The sequence below is a fragment of the Diadema setosum genome, chromosome 18 (assembly GCF_964275005.1).
Source record: "Diadema setosum chromosome 18, eeDiaSeto1, whole genome shotgun sequence".
Classification (NCBI taxonomy): domain Eukaryota; kingdom Metazoa; phylum Echinodermata; class Echinoidea; order Diadematoida; family Diadematidae; genus Diadema; species Diadema setosum.
The window spans coordinates 3,608,804-3,632,585 of NC_092702.1; the positions used below are offsets into that span (position 1 = coordinate 3,608,804).

Here is a 23,782-nt window from a genome sequence, read left to right on the forward strand (position 1 = left end):
GTAGTAACATGAAACATGGAAGTTATAATATGCTTATTCCAGCGACAGGTGATTTTTTTTTTTTCCATTTGCCTTACAAATACGTATAGTTCCTTAAAGGGATGGTACAGTATTGGTGGAGATGAGAATTGGGCTTTTAACTTTCTGTGAGATACCAAGAAAACACTTATGATATAGAACAGAGCATACCATTTTAAGAGGAATTCAAAGTTTATTTTATTTTGATGAGAATCGGGTTTGGAATGACTAAGACATCCAAAAACAAAGTAAAACAAAGCGATCGTAATAAAGTGTGGGTCCCACACTTAATAAGAATCGCTCCTTTTTGGATATCTCAGCCATTTCAAAACCAATTTTCATCAAATAAACGTTGAATTCCTCATAGAAAGCATGCTCTTTCATATTTCATAAGAGGTTTCTCATTATCTTCATATTTCATAAGAGGTTTCTCACTTATCTCGCAAAAAATGTTAGAAACCTGAAATTAGGTCTCAACCAAAACTATTATGATCCCTTTAACGGGTGTGTACAGTTCTGGTCGAGGTGAGAATTTAGCTTTTAACATTTTGCGAAATATTCAGAAACCACTCCATGAGATGTCAAAGAGCATGCAGTTCTAAGGGGTATCAAAAGTTTATTTGATGAAAATCGGTTTTGAAATGGCTGAGGTATCCAAAAACAAGGTGAAACAAAGAGATCTTAATAAAAGCATGGCCTGTCGCCTTTTATTATTATCACTTTTTTTGATATCTCAGCCATTTGAGAACCGATTTTCATCAAATAAACAATCCTTCTTAAAATTACATGCTCTTTCATATTTCATAAGAAGTTTCTCATTATCTCACTTAGGAATGTTCACAACATGAATCCCCACCTCAACCAGTACTGTTCAGTCCCTTTAAAAGCATTTTGACTAGATTGACGTTCTGGCGTGATCTTCGTATGTTGATCAAATTAATTAAAAATGTAATACTTTGTATCCGAGTTGGGGGGGGGGGGGAGGGAGTAATAACCTCAACCTGTTATACCTCGCGCCGCTCATACGATCTGTCATTCATCTTCTCCGTAACATTGACAATAAATGCTTTGTTTATATTCCGCAACGTCTATCAAAACGACTCTCAAATTGTGCAAATCAGGATCAAAATACAGCTAAAGTGGGCGGAAGCTATTTCTTCAACTGAAGTACAATGTAATCACATCTTTCAGCAAAATTTAACTTTTTTTTTTCTCTACAAACAGACATCACTCCAGATTTTGCGACCTGCCACGCATGCACATTTGCGATTTCGTCAGAATCGGCGTGATCGATTCCATTCATACAGGAGTATCGCTTTACGAGCACGCACATGAAACGTGCATGACACGAGAGCTACCTGCTGCAGTGTTATCTGAAGCAGCACGCGTGTGTGTGCCGGTGTGTCACGCACAACGGATAGACTGAGACCTAGGCTGGCTATACAGTATAGGCATACATCGACTCCAAGCGCAAGCAACGCCGGAAAGTCCGCGATGCCGACGTGGGAAAAACCGCTGCTCTGCCGATTAAGTGAGCAACCATCACAGCCTCCTACTCAGGTTCTGAATCGAAGGAAATTCTCCTATGTCAGCACGTCGCCGTTGACAATCATTTACTGCTATTTTGAGTTACAAAATCTGGCTATTTCATCGCATTCAGCATCTTGCCTCTCATTGTATACAGGATGAAGAAACAGCGTTGCTTCGCCGAACTGCTGTGACTTTACGTGTCCTTGAAAACAACGTGCGGTAAACTAGATTCCCGTCCCTCCGGCTAAGCTACGTGGCTGTGTGGTAAGACATTCACCTGTTATGTATTCACCTGTATTCACCAGTCTTGTCGAGCATATAGGGCCTCTGGAAAGACATAAATTTAATAATGCCCTCCCACTTTCAGCAAGCTTCCTCTGAATGTCAAACTTGAATATCTTGACTTCTTATTTGCAGTTTTGAGTGCTACTACTAGTAAATTGAGAGAATTACTCTGTTATAAGTAGGGCCTAGGCCTAAATTTAAACTTTAGGCCTATGTGAATTTGTTGTAGTTCTATGACAGGAATGCATCAACTTCTGACTTGAATCCCGGGCTTGAATCTGTTAGATTAACTGTAATTTTACTGTATTAGTTGCTTCCAGTTCTACAGCTGACTTTAGTAGCGTATTCCAGATTATACCAGGATGATGATGATTGTGATCTGATGGAGACCAGCTGCAGAGTTTCTCCTCAAAACAAAATCGACAGTCTAGTCTAACAGTTAGTCTTTGACGGAAAGATCTGTCTGTACTATGTAGCTTTATCTGTTCGTCTGGGATATGTTCCACGGAGACTGCATCTGGCTTCACGGAATCCCTCCTATACGAAGGAGAGCGATAACGTAAAAAAAAATAAAGGACTCCTCCGGATCTTTCTGTCGAGTCTAGACCTAGAATCTAGTCTTTATCTGCTCCTTGACATTTTTGAATACAATAATTACATTTAGTTTATGTGTATTTGCTTTACTAATTACCCGGTTTACCTGGGACTCGTTCAGTGCCATTTGGCGGTATTGTAATGTACAGTACAGTGGTACCGAGTGCATCTGTTGAGTGTCGTTCATGCATAGGCACAAACATAACAGTTTGTTCATTGCGGACATAGGGCGCTAACGCACTGGTAGTAGCAATTTAATTAATCAAACCCTACTTTATTGAGTGACAGTTCCCTGTGCTGAGAGTGCTGAGTGTGGGCCTACATGTACATGTATCTCGAACATGCTCTCTAAGACAAAAAAAAAGAAAAGAACTTTATCTCGCGCATATGTCTGCTCCAAATTCTAGGAAGGAAGAACAGTGCGTATGCGTAGTGTCTTGAATGATACGTACAATATTACATGTACATGTTGTAGGCCAAACAAGGTTGTTGACTGAGCTACAACTGTGTAGTCAAAGAAGGAAATTTCACACCAACAATACACATACCCAGCCCGAAGGTAAAATAGCCACCTTGTTGTATTTATCACCAATACTACACCTTCCCTTTAATTTTTTATTTTTTTTTATTTTTTTTTATTTTTTTTTTAATTTCTTTTTACTCTAGTAACATCACAAGCCTCATTTGGGCTGATTGTGCTTGTGAATCAAGACACTGCACAGTATGAGATTATTAAGACATGATGGAATTGAGCACAAGTTTTTCAAGTGATATTTTCTTTCCTATTCGCAGGTTCAGAATCTGGTCTTCTCTGGAAATAAAAGACAACCTTGCACTGTGAGCAACAAGGGTATAGAGGGAAGATCACCAGATACCTGAGAAGGTTATGCTTTAGATTTGACACACACCAATCTGCCACCGCGATGTCGTCTGCTGTGCGAAATATCCTCTGCAGTGCTGCTCTGAAGAGAATCGGGTCTAGTGCCAAGACCCCTTTTCTTCAGGAGGAATCAAACTGTCTGTATCAGTCACAGCTCCAGGCCCGCAAGTTCTCACACTTGGGATCATCCAATGAATCTCACAGATCAGGGTATGGCAACACCCTGTTGGACTGTCCCACTCACAGACTCGTTGCCGGCAGCGTGAGTGCGCTGCGCAGCGTCTCGACGACGTCGCTGGTGAAGAAGCCGGCGGTGTCGCGGGCGGAGCTGAAGCACTGCAAGAGAATCGTCCTGAAGCTTGGGAGTGCCGTGATCACGAGAGGGGACGAGTGTGGGTTGGCGCTGGGACGGCTTGCCTCCATCGTAGAACAGGTGCTTTTCAAGTTCTTTTTCTGCCTTCCTCTCCTAAGAATCTGTTATAGTACTTCAAAGGCTCATCAACATATTACGTGAAATACTGAGTTTATTCATGATTACTATTGATGTCAGCTGGCTTATCCTCTATCCATACTTCTTTGTCATTATAGACCGATTCTGTGATGCGCTATGTGTATTTTTGGCATGGGCAGCGCCATTACTGCGGTGTCTCATCCGACCCCCCCTCCCACTCCCCCACCTCTCTCCCTACATTAGCACGCGCACGGAATGAAAAACTGATGCATGGTTGTTTTAGCCAATGGGCGTCTCGTTCTGAGTGCGCGAATGCTTGCTTAGTGCGCGAACCTTTGTTACAAGTGCGCGATAAACATGTTGCCCGGGGGGTGGGGGAGAGGAGGGGGGTTGGCTGGGACACCGCAAAATGAGCTAATGGCTGCGCCCAATGCCACAAATTGTCTGCTGCCCTCAACGAACCCGAATCGGTCTATTCCTTTGTGTACCTTGAATGCCTATTGGCACGAAAAGTCCCATAACATTGTATGCACTGTCCAAAGTCCCTGGTACAGAAAGGGTTAATGTGTGGCATTTTTTCCCTCTCTGGCTCAGGTATCAGAACTTCAGTCTACTGGCAGACAGGTCCTTCTTGTGACCAGTGGTGCCGTGGCCTTCGGCAAACAACTTCTCCATCATGAGGTCATGCTGGCCAAGAGTATCAAGCAGACCCTTGCCCCAAACCTTCGGGTAAGTTCCTCCTCCACCACCCCCTACACTTGTGAAGTAAGCTTGGTCTTGGCTTTTGCCTTGAAGTAAGAGACACTTCTTTTTTTTCTTTCTTTCTTTCTTTTTAAAGTGGGAGAAAGTGCCATGCCATGATAAGGGCACTGTCTATGGCAACCACCCACAAAAGCAAAGAAAGAAAGAAAAGCAAAACTACAACAACAGTAGTCAAGACAAAAACTTGAATGAGCATACAATTTCATCAGTTCCTGAATAGTTTGAATCCATCTTAATGTACGTTTGGATCTTTAGGTATTAATTGGGATGGCATAGTTTTCAAGAGTGACACTGCATACATTGTCATGGTATGAAATTATAACATATTGTGACTAATTAGCAGGCAAAAAATCTTGAGGACAAAACTGTTGTAATCAGTTTCCTTGCCCTAATCATACTTGCAAGGCTCTTACTGTGGGTAGGGATCTTACTTTCAGCAACATTTCTTTTTTGATTATTGTCAAATTATTATTGTATATTTGATATCTTTAGTATATGTGTAGCTTTGTCTATGAGTACTTGAGGTGACAGTTATGTGGTACATTGTCTGAATTTGAGTTTAGTGTGAGATAGAGTGTGTAAATACTGATCTAGTGGAAGCTAACTCACTTGGGTTTTGATTTTCTCACCGTGCAGACGAATCCACTGCTGGATTCCAGAGCCTGTGCTGCGGCCGGTCAGAGCGGTCTGATGTCCCTCTATGAGGCCATGTTTGCTCAGTATGGACTGACCACTGCACAGGTGAGTGGACAGAGACTGATCTGATTGGCTGATAGCAAATTTGTCGGTGAAAACCTCCGACGAACTCGTTGATGAAACGCCCCCCTGTTGTGACAATTTCATAGTGGTGATGACTGCATTTCTGTAATGATTCTACTGGTGGTATTAATTTTTTTCTGGTTATCATCACTACAGAATCCCATATGGCTGTTTGTTAACTCTTGGTGTGCCACGGTGTAACCCCCCTCCCCATGTGCCACATTATTCTGAGACTGCAATGCATGACCGCTTGAAAAACATTCTGTTTTTCAAAGCCATATGTAACTTTTTGTAGGAGCACTTCAATGCTACAAATGCATTAAAGCACCATTGTGTAGGAAAAATTTCAAGCTTTGTTGTGATATAAATTCTATGGCAAAGCTATGGCTTTGAATCTTTTAGTGTACTGTGGCATGTTGAGATTTACCTATTAATTGTTGTGCAGGTGTGCATTTGAATGAAATATGCAAAAATGGCAAGCTGTTAGCTGAGTTGTGCATGGGAATGTGGCACACAAACTTTTAAGCCATACAAAGTCTCCTCATTGCTCCCTGACTTTTTTTTTTTTTGTTACAGTCTGACCTCGACCTCAAGAAGAGAAGTTATTTCAAACTTGATTAAAACTCCTACTAAACTCACACTATTTACCTGTGATATTCCCTTCAGAAACGTGTAGTGAATTTTACTTTGATTGTTTCAGTAGCCGAACTATAATTTCAAGTAGGCTAGCATAGATTACACCACTGTTGCTGTGTACACCAGCTACCACAGGGTCGGCAGCTACATTTTACATGTACATTAGCATTGTTTCTCCCATATCCAGCCAAAATCGTTTATCCAGACATTGGCCAGTCCTACATGTAACATGACCGGATAACAGAGGGTGGACTGTATATATTTCCCTCACTCTTGGTGGCAAGTTTCTTCACATCACAACCTTTCTGTTTATTTCCCCTTGCTTCTGCTAATGCTCACTCAACTTGTCAGGTGCTGGTCACCAAGCCCGACTTCTACCACGACTACACCTGCAGCAACCTGCGCGGCACCATCCAAGAACTCCTCCGCATGAACATCATCCCCATCATCAACAGCAATGACGCCGTCGTGCCGCCGCCCGAGGAAGACAAAGACCTGGCCGGGGTAAGAACGGAGGTAACGAACCCGCCAGAGACCGGCCAGTTTCGTTTTTATCGTAGATTCGAACTGGGCACCGGTCAAGGCACAGATCTCTCTTGACCTTCGATCTAACAATCGTAGAATAGATTTCATTTTCTTCTGCACAGTCGCAGCAAAGAGAATTGCTTTCAATATTTGGCCCAAACAACAAAACAAAGAAAAAGTAATAGAAAAATCATAATGTCATACTAATTATTGCATCCATAGAACAGCAGTGATAAATTTTCATGAAATTGAAACATCAAGCAGATGTACAGTTTGTATTCAGCTGGAAGTGTCAGATAAATTATGTGCGGCCAAAATATTACTCATTGGGGACAATGGTGTCGGTTTCCTATATTTCTTCATTCCAATCACCATTCCATATTAGCATGCCTCAGAACCATTAGAAATTCCTTCACATATAATGCATGAAATAGCACTGTCTTTTTTCTTTTTTTTTAAACTCATTCTAAAACTAATGGAAGCATCCATTTTTGAAAATATCTTTTTTTTAAATCATGGATATGTAAGACCTCTATCCATCTGATTTTCATGAAATTGTCATTGTTGACTAAACAATGATGCTCACAGAAATAGTTCAGAAATATATTAGTTACGGTCAGACTGTGATCCGTAACCTCGAGGATAGCTATCTTCGAGGATAAGCTCTGGCCCCTTAACTATGACAGGCATTCACACAACGAAGCTTGTCCTCAAATGTAGCTATCCTCGAGGATAGGCTCACTGCCCCCCATAACTATGCTTATCTTTAACCCTAAAAAGACTGGGGGGGGGGGGGGGGCCTAAAAGGCCCCCCCTCGACATTTCGCGCGATTACTCAGCAACACGCAATGCTCTCGCCGCGATGCTCTATGACTTTTTTCTTTCGAGTTTCCCGCACATTTTGACACCAAATTTGTGACGCCCGGTGGTACAGTTCTGAAGTTACATAACTTTTTGTACATGCACGTGAGACCGAAAATGGCTCAAAAATGTGATTTTGTGTACAAAGTCAATACAAATTGAGTTTTATCACATGGTTCATATAAATAGGCTTATTTTTACTCTCAATGGCTAAAATCAATTTGTTTTAGTAGCATTATGCTTCAAAAAGGGTCTGCCACAAATTTTGCCGAAAAAAACAACAAAAACAAAAGGTCGAAAAAACAAAGAAATACATAAGAAATTCATAAAACAATGAAATAAATAAGAAATTAATTTTGATACCGAATTTTTTTTTCTAGTACATTTGCTAAGAATGCCCCAAAGAATATCTAGACCAAAAATGAGCACTTTGGGAGCTTTATTTACTGATTTAGATCAAAAAGTCTGATTTCTCGCATAAATTAGCATAATTAATCAAAATAAAATAAAAGAAGACTATGTTGGAAAATTTAAATATACGAACTTGTAGATTACATCGCACACTACCATTGTGCAAATTTCTGCGGCGATCGCGCGATCCACGGCCGAGATCTTAAGGGGGGGCCCTTTAGGCCCCCCCCCCCAGTCTTTCGAGCTACCAAAATAGCCCAGTCTTTTTAGGGTTAAGTTCCTATCGACAAGTTCTGTCCACATGATGCTTAACTACGAGTGGGGATCCCCCTCTGCTTGTGATAGAGCACAAACCCTGATATATCTTGTGGATAGCTGTCTTCAAGTTAACTTCACGTTAGCTATCAATGAGTGCGTCTACACGATGCTTAACTACAAGCTTATCCTCGAAGATAGCTATCCTCAAGGTTAAAGATCACTGTCTGAACGTAACTAGTGAAACGTTTCAACTAATTACATTACTGTAAAACCAGACATTTTTGCATGCATTTTAATTTTGCAAATGTTGCAAGAGCCCAGGTTTGCAAGATGAACATGCATGTGAAAGTTCTTGTCTACACTATAATGTTTTGGATGCCAGTGGCAATTTGCAGAAATGTCATGCTGCGAAAAAGGCCATTGGCTTCATTTCGTGAAAATGTCATGCCATGAACATTTCTTGCTTTACAGTGCTCTGTCACTCTGACTATTAGGTAGCAGACAGTCAGAGTGAGAAATAGAGACATTTTTTGTTCTCCCTGCTTTACACTGTTTTCCAGATTGCATGATATTGTACCACAATCTATTTCCAACACTTCACAGTTGACATACTTTTATTGCACAGCTATAAAGTTGATGCTCGTGGGAATGTGTCTCTATTAGACTCTTACCCTTATGGTACTTTGTTCTATCAATTTCCTAAGGCTGTCCTTCAAGGAACTGTGTTCAGACGTGCATGTTATGATCCTCTCCAGTGCCATTGTGTTGCAATGAATTTGTGGTGAATTTTTTGCACTGTTACACATGTGTGGGTGTGTATCACTAACATAATGGCCTGCTGGTGGGGGCTAAGATCAACCACATAAAAAAAAGAGCTAGACAAATTATAGCTTACTGCATGAGCAAGAGCAATAAAATGCTGCACCCCAATACTAATGTTTAGCTTTCGCAGAATTGACATGCATGGCATGTTCAGTGGCACGTCAGGTCTAACTGCAATTAAAATTAATGGCCCTTTTCGTTTGTTTGTTGATTATTTGTTCAGACATAGATATATGAATATTTTTCCCCAAGTGTGGGCAAATGAACGTCTGTGTCATTCTCATTCATCATCTTCACGAGTCTGGTGTCAATCTGGGGGCACCATTATTAATTGTCCCCGCCGAACGAGTTCGAGCAGGGGACTATGAAACGGGCTCCGTACGTGTGTGTGTCCGTCTGTCTGTCCGTCTGTCTGTGCGTCCGTGTGTGATCAAAATGTTCAAAATGCTACTCCTTCGCCATTTCTAACCCGATTTTGATTCTGTTTGCTTTATATGATAGCACTACATGGGAGCTTTGAAACTTCTATACAGAATTTCAGTTGTGACCTTTGACCTTGACCTTTGACCTATATTGTACATTTTGCTACCAAATGCTACTCCTTCGCCATTTCTAACCCGATTTCGATTCCGTTTGCTTTATATGATGGCACTAGGTGAGGGCTTCAAAACTTCTACACAGAATTTTGACCTTTGACCTTGATTTTTGACCTATATTGTACATTGCCTACAAAATGCTACTCCTTCGCCATTTCTAACCCGATTTCGATTCCGTTTGCTTTATGTGATGGCACTAGGTGAGGGCTTCAAAACTTCTACACAGAATTTTGACCTTTGACTTCTTTGACCTTTGACCTTGATTTTTGACCTATATTGTACATTTTGCTACAAAATGCTACTCCTTCGCCATTTCTAACCCGATTTCAATTCAGTTTGCTTTAAGTGATGGCACTAGGTGAGGGCTTCAAAACTTCTACACAGAATTTTGACCTTTGACTTCTTTGACCTCCGACCTTGATTTTTGACCTGTATTGTACATTTTGCTACCAAATGCTACTCCTTCGCCATTTCTAACCCGATTTCGATTCCATTTGCTTTATGTGATGGCACTAGGTGAGGGCTTCAAAACTTCTACATTGAATTTTGACCTTTGACTTCTTTGACCTTTGACCTTGATCTTTTTACCTACATTGTACATTTTGCTACTAAATGCTACTTCCGGCGGGGACATATATTACGCACCGCGTAATTTCTACTTTTCCTTGTTTGAGTTGTAATAGGACGTTAAACTACAGCAAATCATCTACTGTTTCATTGAATTGAAGGATGAGATGACACACAACGAAAGAATACATGAACTTGTATACTAGGTAAGAAAACTGTGGACTTGTTTCCCCCTTCAAGGTTATCAGCATCAAAGACAATGACAGCCTGGCAGCCCGCCTGGCAATCGAAGTCAACGCTGATCTCCTCGTACTTCTGTCTGACGTCGATGGCATCTATTCGGCTCCTCCCGGTCTGGAAGGTTCTTCCCTTCTGAATACTGTCTACCCCGGTGATACAGCATTCATCACATTTGGGGGGAAGTCACGGGTGGGGCTGGGAGGCATGGAGTCTAAGGTGAGGATGGTGATTACATTTCATGTCCTTTGAAGTGTTGTCTTCTTCTGATCTACTCTCTATTAAAATTGATGACCCTTTTCTGTCCCTGGTTTTAGGACCCCTAATAAAGGTTCTACATCCCTTTTCTGAAAGTCACATAATTTTCATAGTTGATGAATTAATGTTTCCCAACATTATGTATGAAATCTTGTAGTAATACACCTCAAAGTTTTTTGAAAAGAAATTAGAACTTAAACCCCATGTCAGTTGGGAATACACTCCCCATATGTACCAAGAATAGCAGTTGGAATTTTTGAGGGGTCTGAATAAATTCACTGAAAACCTGTAGCATTTATTCCCCCTCAAAAAAAAACCAAAACAAAACAAAACAACAAAAAGTTTCCATTCTTGTTATTCTGAGAAAAGGTCTGAATTACCCATCTCTACAATATACCAGCTTATAAAAGGGATCTAATTTTCACGGTTGCAAAAGGGACATACAAACTTTAAATTTGATGTATATGATATGGTAATACCCCTTTTGCAAAGGAGTGCTCATTACACAAACTGATTCATGTGAAATGTTACTTATCCAGCACTTATCTATTTGCAATGTTCATGTGGTAGCATCTCTAAATTTATTTATACCTAATTACAAAATACTGTTAGTGTTATTGTAAGTGAACAGATGATTGCTTTAAAAATCGTTTATCACCATTGCATAGAAATGTTCAAAGCAAACATATTTTTGTGGAAGTATTGTGCAACAACTTTCATTTTTGTTTTTCTCTGAAATCTAAGAGGGGATGGTTTTTATTGCAATTTGAGAATATTAAATATGTTCATAAAGAGTTTACAGTTTGTCAACTCATGCAGTCTACAAAAAAGTAGGAGGTGTATATCCTGATAACAGCTGTGAATGGTGTAGAGATGTACATTTTCAACAGCACGGTGTCGTAATTAATGTTTAAAGGTCAAGGCTGCCAACTGGGCTTTGGAACGCGGCTGCAGTGTTGTCATTGGCAACGGGATGAACAGGGACGACATTGTCCTCAACATTGTGAACGGGAGGAAGATCGGGACGTTCTTCACGGAGACAAAGCCCACTGGAGTGACCCCTGAGAACCAAGCTGTCTCAGCCAGAGAGGGGGGCAGAACCCTTCAGGCTCTCGCCCCAGAAGAGGTGTGATCTTAAACTCTCCATTAATAATCAATTGTGTCTAAATTGATAAGCCAGTTCACAGTTTAGCAATGGTCGGCAGTGACCGCTGAGCCACAGACTTTTGAAGACATGGATTGATCCTTTCATTAGTTGCAAATTGCCTAGAAGAAACTGGTGATTTACTTGAAAGTGATGAAAGAATGACATTTGTTCATTATGTACATTCTGATATCCACCTAGTTCATACATAAATAATTGAAGTACAGTTGAAGACCTGTCCAGTTTTCAAATACCTCAGATGCCAGTCAGATTCAAGAGAAGGTCTGTGGTGACCTTTATGTGCACATGCTCAGATTGTAACTATAAACCAGCGTATTGTGTAGAGAATGCCTGGCTGGTATGATAAACTACAAGTTGTCGATGACAAGATGTTGCATAGCATGTTGCTGACTATTGAAGATGTTGCACAAGAATTTGAGCATGTTGCAGCAACATGCTCAAGTCCCTTGTGGACCACCCTAACTCTACAATCAGGCATATTATCAATGGTAATCACACTATTACAATATCCGTTAGACTCTGCGTTTGTTGAGTTTTCAGAAGCCTGTTGAAATATTATGGTATTCATGAGACTTTGAACTGAGTAACACTTGTCAATTTGATTTTGTTTGACAGAGAGCTGAAATCATTGAACGACTGGCTGACCTGTTAGTTCAAAGGTCAGAAACCATCCTAGCGGCAAACCAAATGGATATCGACAACGCCCGCAGAAGTGAGTGACACCATCTTCGCAGTGTTTTGTGAGATATTCACAATCCTGTAGATATTCATAATTCTTGTTTGCAACAGCATGTGAAGTTGCCACATATTTATTATGCTGGAGTACAGGGTAGAGCATTTTTGCAGAAGAGAGTTTCATAGAATGCCTGTGATCACAGCATATGTCCAGTTTAGGCATGCTACATGAATATTAAAGTATTGATTTTGCAGTCACTGAAGCTGGAATGTGATTATGAATAGTAACAAAAACTGACCTAATGCAAGCCACAAATTCACCCCTCGTCCATGAACCACTTGTTATGCAATACCTGCTCTTACAGGATAATTATCTGACACACCCAATGATACTTCCTTTTCGTTTCACTTGAAGTTGTTGTACTCTGTTACTTTTTAATTAATTATCTCAATTTACTATGTACAAGGGTCAACACTAACTTTTTCTTTTGGTGGCCGGACAGTGAAATTTGGTGGCTCGATCAGGCCACTAAAACATATCTTTTTGTGGAAAGTGATGGCCAGACATCTATTTCTGGCAGCCCCAGACCACTGCTGATGTTGAACCCTGTTATTATCATATTTTACAATTAACACCTCAATGATCCCATCCTACCCCAGGTGAAATGACTGGCCCCAATCTGGCCAGGCTTTCGCTGTCTGAGGCAAAGCTGAGGAATCTCGCCGAAGGATTGAAACAGATCGCTGCTTCCTCCTACCGGAACGTCGGCCGAGAGGTGAAGCGGACGCTCCTCTCGGACGGCATGCTCCTGAAGCAGGTCACGGTGCCAATCGGCGTTCTCATGGTGATCTTCGAGTCCCGCCCAGACTGTCTTCCGCAGGTGAGGGGAATATGATGTGAGATGGAAAGAGTGAGGAGGACAAAGTTGAACCTGTTTTGGTCGTGAAACTGGTTTTAAACTGTTGATATCAATACACACAACACACTATGTACTCCAAATGTCAGCTGGTAACACCAGAGACTCCAACTCTCCCGTTTTCGACGGGAGATCTCCCGCCGAAAACCCATTTTTGCAAAAATCTCCTGTTCTCCCGCTTGAGATTTAATATCTCCCGCCCTGGCTCTGTGTCTCCCATTGGAAAGGATTTCTTACTTATTGCTATTGTATGTTGAAAAAACAAACCTTAGATAGCACCAGAGAGCATCTAGAACCCTAGGAACTTGGCGCTTTGCACACATCGACTTGGAGTCTCCCGTTTGCTAGGGGTTTCAGGTGGGAGAATCTCCAGATCAGAAGGTGCTTTGGGTTGGAGTCCCTGTAACACTACATCCTTCATTAGCAGTCTGACACATGTTCACCTTGATCATGTGACTATTTTGGTTGTTGTTGTTGGTTTAATTTTGCTGAATGTCTATACTCTCTGTGGACACTCTTTCCCAAAAGATGTGACAATTATTAATGCAGGTCTTGGTTTTAGAGAGTAAAGTTGGGTAGGGGAGAGGAAGGGGAGATTTTGATTTTGCCTCAATTTTGATTTTGCATCAATCTCTGTTGTAACCAGTTGCACCACAACTGGTGTGTTAGTGCATGTAGAGTAGTCCATGCATGGACTGGCATAACACTGGTAGTATGATTGTCAGCAAGAGTGATGAATGGACCTTTTTATTAGCAATGAGGCAATTTGTTCAGTTTATCTGAAGAAAATGATGAAATATTCAATGCCTCATATGGTTGAGTTTCTTTATCACATTTCCAATATGTTCCTCTTCTCTTACCCCATGGAGGATGAATAGATTTTGCTATAAAACACATTTTCTGTAGACACCTGCCTGAGTATATGCTGGACTAGTCTTCAACGGGTTAAGCCTGTGGAGCAGTTGAGATTAACTGTAGAATACAGTGTTTATGTGATTGTTTGTTTCCAATTCTGTTGTGTATGTGTATTGTCTACCAGGTTGCTGCCCTAGCCATCAGCAGTGCCAACGGCCTCCTGCTGAAGGGAGGAAAGGAGGCTACCTACAGCAACGAGGCACTCTTCTCTCTCGTGGAGGAGGCCCTGGAGATACATGGAGCCAAGAATGCCATCGCACTGGTAGGTTCATCTCCCAAGGCCACCCCATCAGACTCTGTGGCACTTCTGTGCTAGCTTTCTGTGCAAATCATGATTACTGATGGTTACAGGTAGAGAGATTTTCATTTGCTTTTACTCTTCATGAGTAATATCATATGCTTGATCTGTGTTATCCTGCTTACCGGGCAGCAGCACTACCACTGTGACTGAGCTAAAGCCAGTTCTGACAGTGAAGTAACACAAAGATTTTTAAACAAATACCCAATGCTTCCCCTCTCTTTCATTCTTTCTTGGTCTTATTCACAATTCTTCAGCCTCTTGTAAGGCAAGTTATGATAATGAAGGGAATGTGTTCATTTATTTGTTTTGTGGAGGGAGTGTAGTTACAGAGATTTTTGTTTGCTCATGGATTTTAATGTAGTTCTAGTTCTCACTAGTCATTTCTACTGACAAGCCTTAGGCATACTATATTTGCATGAAAAGATTCAGTGCTGTGTATGCAAAGTGACAGAAAGTAAGACAATGTCATAGAACTCTGTGTCTAATCTCTCTCAGTGCCATTAAATGAATGAAACTTGCGTTTGAAGGAGAACTGAGTAACCATGGTTGCCCATGAACATCTTTATTCTTTGTCCATTCCTAACTATAGAATTGAAAATGTTAAAAAAAATAGTCTTGCTCTGCTGAATACCTTTTCTATCCCTATTCAGTAAAACTTTGTGATGATTTCCTGGCTGGTCTTACTTGGTATTCTCAAATCATCTTGATTCGTATGGATCTTAATGTATAAAGAGAGTAAGGTAGTGTTTCTGTGTATCCACAGTGAAGTGTAAATATGAATACATCTATATGTATTTGCACATTCAAATGTGTTGAAACTACTATTTGGTAGGCTCAAAGCTATCATTAAGTCACTGTTGTGCTGTCAAAATTTTCAAGTGACCCTACTTTGATTACTTTTGTATCAAAACACATTCACCACCCCAAAAGAAAGCTGAAAATCAAACAGAAACAATGACAAACAAGTTTATATGAATATATTATAACTGAGGTCACGTTGATCCCTTTGCCAAAGTTGAAATCTGTCTGAACTAGATTGATTTGCACAGAGCGCCCTGAGCTTTCATATGCTATTTCCCTCTTATAATGTTAAAGTATGTAATACTTTGGATCCATGACAGGTCAACACTAGAGAGGAAGTTGGCGATCTTCTTAAGATGTCAGAAGACATCGGTCTGGTGATTCCACGAGGCTCCAAGGAGATGGTACAGTTGATCCAGGAACAGAGTGAGGGGATCCCAGTGCTGGGACACAGTGAGGGCATCTGCCATGTCTACATCGATGCTGACGCCGACCCAGAAATGGCCCTACGAATCGGTTAGGCTCTCTCTATTCAGTTCTCTGTAAAATGCTATGAACTTGATAAGATTTGTTTGACCCAGTCCTGGTTGCAGTCTTTATGATGTGAATTGTAACTGTATCATTTTGAGATTGATTGATTGACTGACCGACCAACAGACCAACTAACTGACTGACTGACCGACTGAATGACTCACCCAATGACTATGAATAGTGATTGTTGTCTTGATTGTGATGATGGAAATCAAAATGTTGGTGCTGATGTTTGACTACATAATGTTGCCTCACAAATCGTTTCCCAGCACAAGGTTTAGAGAATTATGTAATTTGCCCTCTCTTTATTATCTGCTCTGGCATAGATAAAGAATAGACAATATGGTGAAGCACAGGCTTCAGCAATGATAATAATGATAATGATAATAATACATACAATTTCTATAGCGCCATTCTCCACTCTGATTAAATGCTCAAGGCGCTTTACATCAAAGCAAAAATACTGAAAATACATACACATGATGTGAAAGATATTGTGTCAATTTCCCACATGCAGTGCGAGATTCCAAGTGTGACTACCCAGCAGCATGTAATGCCATGGAGACACTGCTCATCCACAAGGCACACCGGCATACGCAGGTCTTCGAGGACATCCTAGACATGCTTCGCTCAGAAAATGTAAGACCACGGATATGGGGGGGGGGGGGTAGTGACATATGTAAGGTCATTAACTGAGAGCCACCATTCTGTAAAGTCCATAGATGATTTTAAGAGTCTTTTGAAAGTGTATGTTTTTAACTTGGCATTGAATTAGGCATTGGGCTGTATGTCAAAATTTTGTCTCACTTCAGCTTTTCTTGTTTTCTCTTCTCTCTCTCTCTCTATCAGGTCTATTTTCCTTCATTTTTATATTTTCCTTCCTGTAATGTGCATGAAAACAGTATTTTTTTTTTTTTTTTTTTTGGTGTGTGTATGATATGCACTGTATAGATATGGTTTATTATTACTATGGGATTAACACCTTAATCTCAAGTCAACAGTCGTTTTATTATGAGACTAATAACTGGATACTGTTATGATGCTATTAGCTGTGGCCTACACCTTCAAAATATTGTAGGAAGTTTTAAAGAAAACTGGGATCAGCAGAACCTGACATGTTGTAGATTATCCAAAGTGCAAGCCTTGATCAAATGCATCAGTGAACAGTGAATCTCAAACCCTCTTATACTGGCACGCATCAAGTAACATTCACAGAAGAAATGAAATGAAAATCCAAAGCTTGTGGAAGATTAGTGATGTTCTACCTTTGAACAGTGAAGCATCATCTGCATGCATCTTTATCCTCCTTTCTTTGCTTTGTACATCAGGTCAAGTTCAACCCAGGGCCACGCCTCGCCCGCTCCCTCAAATTTGGTCCCAAAGAGGCGCGGTCCATGAGCATGGAGTACGGCGCCCTGGAGTGCGCCGTTGAGATCGTGGACGATGTCGAAGCTGCCATCAACCACATCCACCGATACGGCAGCTCGCACACGGATGTGGTGGTCACAGAGAATGGTAAGTGTTGGGGAGAAAATCGAGACAATATTGCTGTCTGCATGGCAATCTTTCTTCTATGTGTGAATTCACTACCCTGTAGAAAATCATGGTAAAAGAAAGATTGCTGGCACAGTGCATTCCCATTATAACGAAACTCTTGTTACAAGGAAGCAAAGATTCAGGTCCCCAAGTCATTGTCTATGTGTGTATGTTTGTATACTTTATTGTTTGGCAATATAAAGAAAGAAAACTGCTGGTCCCAAGGACTTCACTGTAACCGGAGCCACCTGTATGGTGCAATTCCTTGATTTGACTTTGCACAACACGTTTCTAGTCAGTATATGCCTGATTGTACAGTTTTACTCCAGAGGTCAGAAACAAAAGAAAAGTGCCATTGATCACCAGAATTTGGAAGTGTCCACGAGGCCTACAATTTGTACATTACCTTTGATTTCTGAGTTGATCGTTTGTGCTGTTTTAGTAATAGGTTTGGCACAGTGCATTCACTTGTTTTGTTCACTGGGCAGAGAAGGTAATCAAGGAGTGTGGAAAATCATGAGAAATGAGAAATTATTCTGCGTTAAGGGTGAATGAAAGTGATAGTTATAGAATTTTGTGATTTGCATTTCTGTTGGTTACCAATCTGTTGTTTCTGTTTGTGCATGGATGTTTGGCATCACAGAGGAGACCGCACAAAGATTCCTCAGTAGTGTAGACAGTGCCTGTGTCTTCCACAACGCCAGCACTCGCTTCTCAGATGGCTACCGCTTTGGACTAGGTGAGAATCTTTTGTAGATGTGATGATGGTGATAATGGGGATGATGGTGGATGGCCTGTTGATGATGTTGATGATGATGATGGTGGTGATGATGATGATGTTGATGATGATGATGATGAAGGGGATTGTAATTATGGCAATGATGATAATGATGATGATGATAAATTAATGATGGTGAGGATGATAGTGATGAGTATGATTGTGGTGATGGTGATGATGGTGATGATAGTGATGATGGTGATGTTGGTGATGATGGTGATGATGATGGTGATGATGATGGTGATGATGATAATGATGGTGAGAATAACAATTATGACATCACCATCATTGCCATCATCATCAACCTCATTTCATCATGCCTCCACCCCAAAGGCTGCTAGAGGCATTATATTCATACTGTTACCTTTGCGTAAATGCTGACATTATTATTCAATGGTAAGCTGCTAAGGCTCTCTGGATAAGACCATAATTATATGATAGACTCTCAATTATAAGATACCTGGTTTGTGTCCTCTGGCAGCAGTGGTTGTGCCCTAAGGCAAGTCACTTAATGCTCATTATCTGGTCCTTCAGAGTCCCATGGTGTCCCATTGCTGTTAAGCATTAATGTCCCACTTTGTGGCCGTGTTAAATTAAGTCCAAACACAACACATTTTTTTTTTTCATTTTCCCATTTTGTTCATATGTGCCCTGCATATGTGGTCTTATCACTTACTGTAGGATCAAAGAGGAGACCTTCACAAATGGTAGGACTCTGGATTTGTGGTCTTCAACTTACACTAGGATAAAAGAAAATAGATCTGCACAAATGGTAGAACTAATCAAACAGCAGTGTTATTGTGAGCTGATATAACAATTACCAGTATGGTCTGCAGAAAATATCTGATACCCATTTTGACCTACCGGTACAACTTTGTGAAATGCCCAATAATACTTCCAATAAAACTCTCACTCCCTCCTTATTCAATCCCTCCCCCTTCATCTCAAAGTGAAAGGCAAACACAGAGAATAAAAGAAGTATGTGAGAAACAAATTGGTAAAAAAAAAATTGTTTTAAAGAACACATCAATGCGAATTTGAATGGATTTTGTCCCCCCCCCCCCTTTAACATGTCAGGAGCTGAAGTGGGCATCAGTACCACCCGAATCCACGCCCGTGGACCAGTAGGCGTGGAGGGACTCCTCACCACCAAATGGATCCTGGAGGGGTCAGGAGACACTGTGCAGGAGTACACGGAGGGAGGACCAAAGAGATTCCTCCACCAAGAGCTGGAGCCAGAGAGCCAAGAAGTGCCGGAGGAGGCGACCGCTTAATTATCTGGAACGACGAAAACAAACTGGGCCGAATCCACTAATGTGGTACTAATGTAAACCATGGTTTATGCAAATTTCTTCAGCGTAGATACGATTGACATATTGCGTGTGCCAACAGATGTCCAGTAACAGACGCACATTGATATGCCCATGTCAAAGGTATGCCTATTTCATGCTTAATTTAGACCACAATCTAAATTTGTACCATGGTCTAGGTTTAAACCAGGTTTTTAACCACCCATGTGAATTTGGGCCAAAGAGTTTATGAAATAAGTGGCCAGTTGTTATATTGCATTTGAATTCTGTTAACTTTTATCTTTTTTTCTTTCTTTGCTTGACTTAACAGTATATCATGACATTACTTTAAGGTCCTGACCTTGCTGTAATAATTGAAGGTTATCTTTTTCGTGAGCTCTTTCTGAGATGGTTTAAAGTGGGAGTATCATCTGATGTCATTAAAACTGACTGTGTTAAGATTGCCCCCTGTAGGTTTAGAAATATTTGATTCTGAATTAAAACTGTCTCTCAAGACTTAAAGCCTGTTTGGATGGTTTCCAGAGTGGTCATGAATCTTAATTCCATGTTTCCACTCGAATTCAGAAAACAGGAATCTTGATGAGATTTTATTCAATTCATTTTGTTCTTTTGAGCTGCTCTTATGTACCATTCTTTATAGGATCAGTGGTTTGTATACATGCTTTGATAACAGAGCTTACCAGCTTTTTAGTTTTAGAAGACAGTTTGGATAAATAATCATGATATGGCAAATCTTGCCATGGCTTTCAACTAATGGGGTAGACTTCAGGCCAGTTGATAGATTTAGAGCACTGAATTGGTGAGAGAAAAGTCAGCATTGAAACGGAATATTGAACACAATTTGACTGTTGTATATTGCCACAAGCTACGTGTATAGAGGTATTTCCTCTCCAAGACTGTAAAGAACATCTCAAGTGATGGCATTCCTTGAAGCATGTAGTTCTATTTTAAGAGGTTTGCTGTGCAGCAATTTGTAAATTGAGTTTGCACATATCAGAAATGATATGTTAATAGTACTTCCACCCTTGAAGGTGATGGAGGCACTTCACATTTTTATTTTTTATTTTTTTCCTGTCACCAAAAGAACTAATCAGAGTACATTGTAGAGTTTGGATCAAAATATTGGCAAAGGTCTAATGTTTTAGATTGTTACAGACAATTTGCATTAAATGAAAAATGAGATTGGAAAACTGGTGATAAAAAGCTGGTTAACAGAAATCATAACTTCTTCATTGCTGTTTTTTTTCCCCTCCATTTATCACAAAATTACGCTGTAGGCTTTCCAGTACCTTGAAATATGATGTTCACAGTTCATGTTTTAGTTTTGTTTTTTTATGCTTGCACCATTGTAGTATTTCTTGCTACTTTTCATGTTATCCTGATGTATTGAGCATTGCTGATCAGATTTTTGGTATTCCAAACTCAACCTTTCCGAGAGCTGTTTCTATTGACTTGTGCCAGTACCTTTTCATGGGAAGGTGGGCAGAATTTTTGAAATAACTAGCATGACTCCATTCCTTTTAAAGAAGACACTATGTCTATCTAGAAATGTATGCTTCATTGTAATATACTACATTCATTATCATTGACTTACTGTAGCACACAGGGTGTTTGTGTATCCAGTTTTTCTAAGTTTTCTCTCTTGCAGTGTAATGTATGTATCAAAAATGTTCTATACAGCGTATGGTCCAAGTAAAGCGAGACTTGTTCCTCTGTATCCTTAATTTTCTTCTTTAGTTTTGGGGATTCTTTAAAAGTTTCTATGCCATTTCTGTATTATACTACAATGATTCAATCTACATACCTTGATACTCAAGTGGAAGCTTTTCTGGATACAGTACATGTATAAGTATTTCATTCTGCTATTAACAGCCATGCATCTTACACACCTCCCAACCATTCTGAATTTGGAGGAAAGAATCTGAATTTTGACCATTCCCACTTCTTGTTTCTGTGGGATTTTCCTTTTTTTCGTGATAATTTTACTACATACTCCTATGGATATTGCTCTTTCTTTCCTACTTTTGAGCCAAATCATCCCTATTTTTCAGTCAGAAAGGTTGGGAGGTCTTTATCTTAGTAACTTCACCTTTCTTTTTTTTTTCCTGTTTTTTTTTTAAATGAACCAATGTGTTTGTGTCATCAAATTATAGAAACATACTTGTCATACTCAAAGATTAGTAACAGTTGAATTGGATTTTCCCTCATGCCACAGAATATCTGCTTCCATTGATTTCATACATTATATGGATGACATATTATACATGTTCTATCATCATCTTAGGCTGTTTGAAAAAGAGGTGCTGCTTCATACTCAAAGAAGACTCGGAGGCCATTGAAATGAAAATGTGCAATAATGTTTGCCGAACCCGACCATCTTGAAAATCTTTGCGCCTGCATGATATCCGTATGTTACTTATTTTCCCTTTGAAAATACATGTAATCTACTTATGCTTGTCATAGATTCGTCCATGTATTACCTGATGTTTTGAAGATTTTAACAAGTATGGTTATGGGCATGGGAGATTGTATTATCCAGCAGTAACCAGAACTGTGAAGAAGCAGCGTTTGTATGACACGCGTCATTTGTGTAGAAACTCGGGAAAAAGAGAAGTGAGATGGATGCTCTCAGCAGCTGAGGGGAGTGATGGAGGAAGAATCGAAAATATTCTTGTAAAATCTCTTTTTTTCATTTCATTTACAAAGCATAATGTCGAGATAATCATATTTTTGCTATTTTTGAAAATTTGATTCTTCAGTAAATGAGCAATAATGTGTTTGTTTTTTTTGAAGGAATGCATTAATTACCTTCATTCTTGCGAGTTCTTTGGCACCGAGCAAAGGATTCCTGTTTTGCACAAACCACTGAAATAGCTCATGCTTGTTTCTCAGCTAGGAGTGCTAGCTCTGTTTTGTTATGTAGATTTTGCAGGGAGGCATGCTGTCTTCTAGTGCTCCGATAAAGTATTACCGATACATCATTGTGAAACTTAAGGCGTCTGTGGGTTAAGCACAAAAAAATGTTACTCTGCTTCTGCTGCAGTGTGTAATGTGGTGCGACAGTACGTGTATGCTGCCTAACCCTTTGGCTCACTAGCTTCATCATTTCAAAACCAAAGAATGCAGAGGATAACGGCCAAGTTGGCAGACTATTCTGAAATATGTAAACAACTATGATGTAACCCTCAGGGTACTTAACCGTAATGAAAGTTCACCACCATGTGTATCCATTCCATATTCAATTTTGATCCCGCAAACAAGCTGTGCATGTGGCAAGCATGATGGAAGTGGAACAGATGGCAGAAAATTGATACTAACTGAGGCTACTCATTTTTTTTTTTTCTTTCTAGTATCTGAAGGAGATATAATTTGTGGAAGCCAAATGATTGGATGTAGATTTCATTTAACACAGCAGTTATACCATCCATGTGCCAACTGACAATCTCATTGTGATCTCTATGGTCCTACTGTTCAATCACCTGTTCATTCCTTTGATATGATGGTGACATGGTTTTAAGTATTCAGTGTAGAATTTTGATAGCATCAGCTGTCATTAAGAAAGCCATATATCATTATACATGCACATTTAGTTCATTTCCCCTTTGATGTTTGTTTTGAGGGGGTAGTTTGTAGCTTTAAGGCTTTTTTTTTTAATAAATAGATTGTACACTGTACATGATGGGAGAGAGATGGATGGGGGAGGGGGTAAGCTGAAGATCCCTTTGATGTATTTTTGCAGTAAGTTCTTGTCACGAAGGAATTTGAACTGTATTTTATGCCTGCCTTGTGCCCTTATCTTTACACATAATTTAGTGTTCTGTCTTAATTTGATATTAGGACTTAATGATAAATTCATCCAAATGATTGGAATTTTGCTGATGAGCTTCCATAAGTAGTTAACAACAACAATTTAGCTTCATATCACATTGATTACTTTGTGTCGTAATAAATTGTGCAGTCATTGATAGTGGTCAGAGTAATTTCAGACATAATGACTTCATAAAAGAAAAATAAAATGAGGATATGGCAACCATAATGATACATGAATGTCATTTATTGGAATGGATTAGAGTAATTGATAAAAAGGAATTATTTAATGAGATATCCATGCATTAGTATTCTCTTGTTTTAGTTTTTTCTTTCTTTCTTTTAACAGCTCCCAATATGAAGGATGTTGATTCTGTTTGTCAATGTGCATGTATTTGTATATTACACCATGTGCTATAGCTCCTACACAGGTAGAAATTTTCATGGTCCATTCCCCTCCCCCCTTTTTACCATGATGTCAGAATTTCAAAATAGCTCAGTTTGGTTTAGTACTGAACATGGGTTCATGCAGGAGCAGTTCATGGCTTTGTAAGCTTGGGTGAGTTATGTAGATTTCTGGTATAGGCCTACATTGT

At 40.0% G+C, this 23,782-nt stretch overlaps 1 protein-coding gene across 1 annotated transcript; it reads left to right on the forward strand.

Moving 5' to 3' along the window:
- Window positions 1-1,557: 1,557 nt before the first annotated feature.
- On the forward strand, window positions 1,558-19,400 carry LOC140241543 (delta-1-pyrroline-5-carboxylate synthase-like). Its single transcript, XM_072321277.1, has 15 exons — window positions 1,558-1,812; window positions 3,220-3,740; window positions 4,353-4,487; window positions 5,157-5,261; window positions 6,267-6,431; window positions 10,196-10,411; window positions 11,367-11,576; window positions 12,231-12,327; window positions 12,951-13,171; window positions 14,247-14,384; window positions 15,545-15,740; window positions 16,273-16,394; window positions 17,084-17,270; window positions 17,935-18,030; window positions 19,147-19,400. The coding sequence occupies exons 2-15, from the start codon at window positions 3,351-3,353 to the stop codon at window positions 19,341-19,343; spliced, it is 2,475 nt and encodes an 824-aa protein (XP_072177378.1). The 5' UTR covers window positions 1,558-1,812; window positions 3,220-3,350; the 3' UTR covers window positions 19,344-19,400.
- Window positions 19,401-23,782: the final 4,382 nt, after the last annotated feature.

Bases quoted from the DNA above. Each gene is read 5' to 3' on its own strand.
- LOC140241543 (XM_072321277.1), top strand. From the start codon at position 3,351: ATGTCGTCTGCTGTGCGAAATATCCTCTGCAGTGCTGCTCTGAAGAGA. The intron at 11,577-12,230 runs GTGTGATCTTAA...TTTGTTTGACAG, and splicing joins AGGCTCTCGCCCCAGAAGAG to AGAGCTGAAATCATTGAACG. The intron at 17,271-17,934 runs GTAAGTGTTGGG...TTGGCATCACAG, and splicing joins TGTGGTGGTCACAGAGAATG to AGGAGACCGCACAAAGATTC.